Raw genomic sequence first — 4,308 nt, forward strand, 5'->3', positions numbered from 1 at the left:
CCCACAGTGACACACCCATTCCAACCAGGTCACACCTATTCCAACAAGGCCACACCTTCAGATGGTGCCACTCCCTGGTCCAAGGATATACAAACCAACACAAACCGGCAAAACAAAATCAAAGGAACAAAACTAAGAGCAACAAACCTACCATATTGGTATCTTTCATCCTAGTACATGGGAGGTAGAGACAGAGGAAGCAAAGGCAGAGGCAGGCAGGTCTCTAGGAGTTTGAGGTCAGGCTGGTCTATGCACTTAAGTTCCAGGATAGCCAGGGCTACTTAAGGCAGGGCTACGCTGTGTTGGGGTTCAAGAATTGCCACACAAAACCAACATCAATCTCAGTTAAGAACAGTTTATTGAACGCATACCCCAAGACTCATCAATCGGGACCACAAAAAAGACTCAGAGCCTAAATGTATCAGCCAGTCCTCAGGGCAGGCGTTTTATAGGAAAAGTCAGGTTTAAAAGCTCAGAGGCAGTGACGTGGTATAACATTTTTAGCTAACCATATAGCTAACTTTTGAGCTTATTGGTCTTAGGTGAAGTAAGAGAGGATGGGGGGCACAATACATTGAGATAATAGAGTAGAGGTGAACCCTAACTTTTTGGCTTAGTAGCAGTCTCCAGTGTCAGCTATGGACAATTTCTTCTGGGAAGTGGAGCCTGAGAACCTGAACTTAATTTTAACTCATGAAGAAAATGGATACTGAATACAAAATGGCTCCAGTTACATTAAATAGGAGGCTCCACACTCTCCCTTAAAATACCACCAGCCATGGTGACCTCTATCTCCACATGCACACATATGCACATGCATTTACACATACATGTGTACCCGCACACACAGAAATGCACATCCCCTTCGCTTAAAAAAAAGAGAGAGATCCTCAAACAAAAGACTTTTATGAACATTTATTAGATATAGGTTGAATTTTGTTCTTCAAAAGATATCCTAGAGTCCTAAGATCTCCGGAACCTGAGAGTAAACGGGACACTATTTAGAACAATGGTCCTGGTAAGTGAAGTTATGAGAATGCTTACAGGAAAGTGGAAATCCCACCTAAAGATGGAGGCAGTGGGCCAGGAAGTGGTGGCATGGCACATGCCTTTAATTCCAGCATTCAGAAGCAGAAGAAGTCTGTCTGGAGACAGAGATTAGAGTGATATACCCAAGCTATGGAATGTCAAGGATGTTTGGCTGCAAGCTAATAGGGCTCAAGAACATGGCCCTATCAACACTTATAGCTTCTGGAACCATTATATTTCTGTTATATCACCAAATTAATTTTGGCTGCTTAGGAAGTGTGTGTGTGTGTTTGTGTGTGTGTGTTATTTATTTAAGATGGAATCTCTGTGTAGCCCTGACTGGCCTAGAACTCACAGAGATCTCTTTGCCGCTGCCTCCCAAGTGCTGGAATTAAAGGTGTACACCATAACGCCCAACTTCCTCCAATCTCTGATAAAGCAACACACCAAGTTCTTCAGGTTGACCTTGAGCTCACTCTGGAGCCCAGATTAGCCCTGCCTTGGGTTTACGATCATCCTGTCCCAGGCTCTTGCGATCACTCGCTTATATCACCAGGGCTGGGTCATTAGCCATTCATACCATCCTTGATAAAATGTCCAGACTTTGGCAGCAAAATTAATCACCTACCCCAAAAGCTTCATGGGGCTATAATGCATATACCATACAAATTTACCATCCCTTCCCCCTTCTGCGGGGAATTTTGTTTGGTTTATTGAAATTGTTTGGGTTTGTTTGTTTGTTTGTTTGTTTGAGACAGGGTATGTAGCGTTGGCTGTGCTGGAACTCTGTGTAGACTAGACTGGCCTTGAACTTTCTGCCTCCCAGTGCTGGGATTAAGACGTGGGCCGCCGCCTAGACCAACTAACAATCAACTACAATAATTCTTACGTCTGTCCTTCACATGGGGCTGCCTGGGCACAGGCCAGCCGAATCCACGCATCCCACGCGGAAGCTAACTGAACCCTTGCCTCTCGCTTTGGCTTCCCAAAACACTGTCAGAAGGCAAGCGACCGGGCGGCGCATGCGCTCTGCTCCCGGGACCACAGAGAGCCACTGTCGCGCTTTCCTAGAGCGGCCCGGAAGTGTTTGGGGCACTTCCTGAGACTCGGCCAAGTTTCAGCTGCTGCCAGCCACAGCCAGCTCCTGCGGATAACTTCCTCCAGGTGCAGAGGGCGTTAAAGGCTTGGTTTGTATTTGTAATGTGTGATTTAGGTCTTCCAGAGCTATGATGAGGATCCAGGGTTGGGGGGGTCCTCGTTTCCTATTTGCGTGGGATTTAGGTGCGCGCTTCTGTTTCTCGGTTCTTTTCCCTGCCTACTGTTAAATCTCCGGGACGCCTCCCTTCTGTTAGACTCAGGCTGGCTCCTTTGCCACAAGGTCTCAGCGCCACCTTCAAAGCTTGCATCCTATGTGCTATCTATCCTTGGTAGACGGGCGGATGGGGGCCCCTCATCGACTCCCATTTTTTAGTACATGAAGCTCCCGAGTAGGAAGTCACTTGTCTCTCCTTCACCTCTCCAGGCTACTGTGGTTAGGACCTTCTCTTCGCCCTGGTCAAGAAAGGGAAAGGAAGGATGTCTGCGTTGGGGGCTGCGGCTCCATACTTACACCATCCAACTGACAGTCACAGCGGCCGGATCAGTTTCCTGGGTTCCCAGCCCTCTGCAGAAGTGACGGCAGTGGCTCAGCTCTTGAAGGACTTAGACAGGAGCACCTTCAGAAAGTTGTTGAAACTCGTAGTCGGGGCCCTCCATGGGAAAGACTGCAGAGAGGCCGTGCAGCACCTTGGTGCCAGCGCCAACCTGTCAGAGGAGCGTCTGGCCGTCCTGCTGGCGGGCACACACACCCTGCTCCAGCAGGCTCTCAGGCTGCCCCCTGCCAGTCTGAAGCCAGATGCCTTCCAGGACGAACTCCAGGAACTTGGCATTCCCCAAGATATGATCGGAGATCTGGCCAGTTTGGCATTTGGGAGTCAACGCCCTCTTCTCGACTCTGTAGCCCAGCAGCAGGGATCCTCGCTGCCTCGTGTGTCGAATTTCCGGTGGCGGGTGGATGTGGCCATCTCAACCAGTGCTCAGTCCCGCTCCCTGCAACCGAGTGTTCTCATGCAGCTGAAGCTCACAGATGGATCGGCACACCGCTTCGAGGTGCCCATAGCCAAATTCCAGGAGCTGCGCTATAGCGTGGCGTTGGTCCTTAAGGAGATGGCAGAGCTGGAGAAGAAGTGTGAGCGCAAACTGCAGGACTGAACCCTAGTACTGTGGGGTGCTGAAGCTGGTACCAGAACCCGGTCCCACTGGTGATGAGGATGTAAGAACATATTTTAAGTGAAAAGACAGCTGGGACTTTTGGGTTTTGTTTTACAAGTAAACAGCTGGGCTGAGGCTGGAGAATGTGAAATGTAAGGCCGGCCTCGGTTTTACATAGTGAGGCTCAGTTTCGAATTAAAGAGGTAAAGCAACTATTAAAAGCATGTTATTCGGGCTGGTGAGATGGCTCAGTGGTTAAGAGCACTGACTTCTCTTCCAAAGGTCCTGAGTTCAAATCCCAGCAACCACATGGTGGCTTACAATCATCTGTAACAAGATCTGATGCCCTCTTCTGGTGTGTCTGAAGACAACTACAGTGTACTTACATATAGTAAATAAATAAATCTTTAAAAAAAAGATAAAAAAAAAAAACCCATGTTATTCTATTAGGGAATTAAACCTACTTGCCCCTTCCCCAGCTGTGCTCCTGGATGAGACTATGGTGGAGAGCTAAGTCCAGATGAAGATCTCTTACAACATACAACATGGTTGCTCAGCATGACTGAACTCTGCCCATTTGCTTTACTAAGTCCTGTGCTTTGCTGCGGACATGTTTATTCTTTTGCCCTAAATTCCTGCTTTCCTGAAAAAAAGCATCCTAATGGAAAGATCAGAGGGGGGAAGACATTACAAATACTAAATATGCATTAAATAATGTTTGGTATATATAACATTAAATACATATTTTAAATATTAAGACATGAGAACAGGGCTGGAGGACTGATTGAGCAGTTAAGAGCACTTGCCCTTGCAAAGAGGACTTCGGTTCAAGTCCCAGCCTTCACGTGGTGGCTCACATCCTTCTGTAACTTCAGTTGTGGGGGAAGGGCGGGGGGGGGGGACCCAACACCAAGACATCCAACACAGGCACATATGTGATACTCATACATGCAAGCAAACTACTCATACTCAGAATATTGTAAATCTAAAACAAACAATAAAACCATGAGTACAAATCTTTAAAAAAAA

At 47.4% G+C, this 4,308-nt stretch overlaps 1 protein-coding gene across 2 annotated transcripts; it reads left to right on the plus strand.

Moving 5' to 3' along the window:
* Window positions 1-2,104: 2,104 nt before the first annotated feature.
* Window positions 2,105-3,500, plus strand: Commd5 (COMM domain containing 5). Of its 2 annotated transcripts, none has more exons than XM_021182890.2 (2): window positions 2,105-2,193; window positions 2,552-3,500. In XM_021182890.2, exon 2 carries the CDS (start codon window positions 2,605-2,607, stop codon window positions 3,277-3,279), a length of 675 nt encoding a protein of 224 aa, XP_021038549.1. In that variant the 5' UTR covers window positions 2,105-2,193; window positions 2,552-2,604; the 3' UTR covers window positions 3,280-3,500. The 2 variants fall into 2 exon arrangements, with proteins under 2 accessions (XP_021038549.1, XP_021038548.1); XM_021182889.2 differs by having other exon boundaries at window positions 2,121-2,216; window positions 2,552-3,494.
* The last annotated feature ends 808 nt before the right edge of the window (window positions 3,501-4,308 follow it).

This window comes from Mus caroli, chromosome 15, assembly GCF_900094665.2.
Source record: "Mus caroli chromosome 15, CAROLI_EIJ_v1.1, whole genome shotgun sequence".
NCBI classification, from domain to species: Eukaryota; Metazoa; Chordata; class Mammalia; order Rodentia; family Muridae; genus Mus; species Mus caroli.

Bases quoted from the DNA above. Each gene is read 5' to 3' on its own strand.
- Commd5 (XM_021182890.2), top strand. From the start codon at position 2,605: ATGTCTGCGTTGGGGGCTGCGGCTCCATACTTACACCATCCAACTGAC.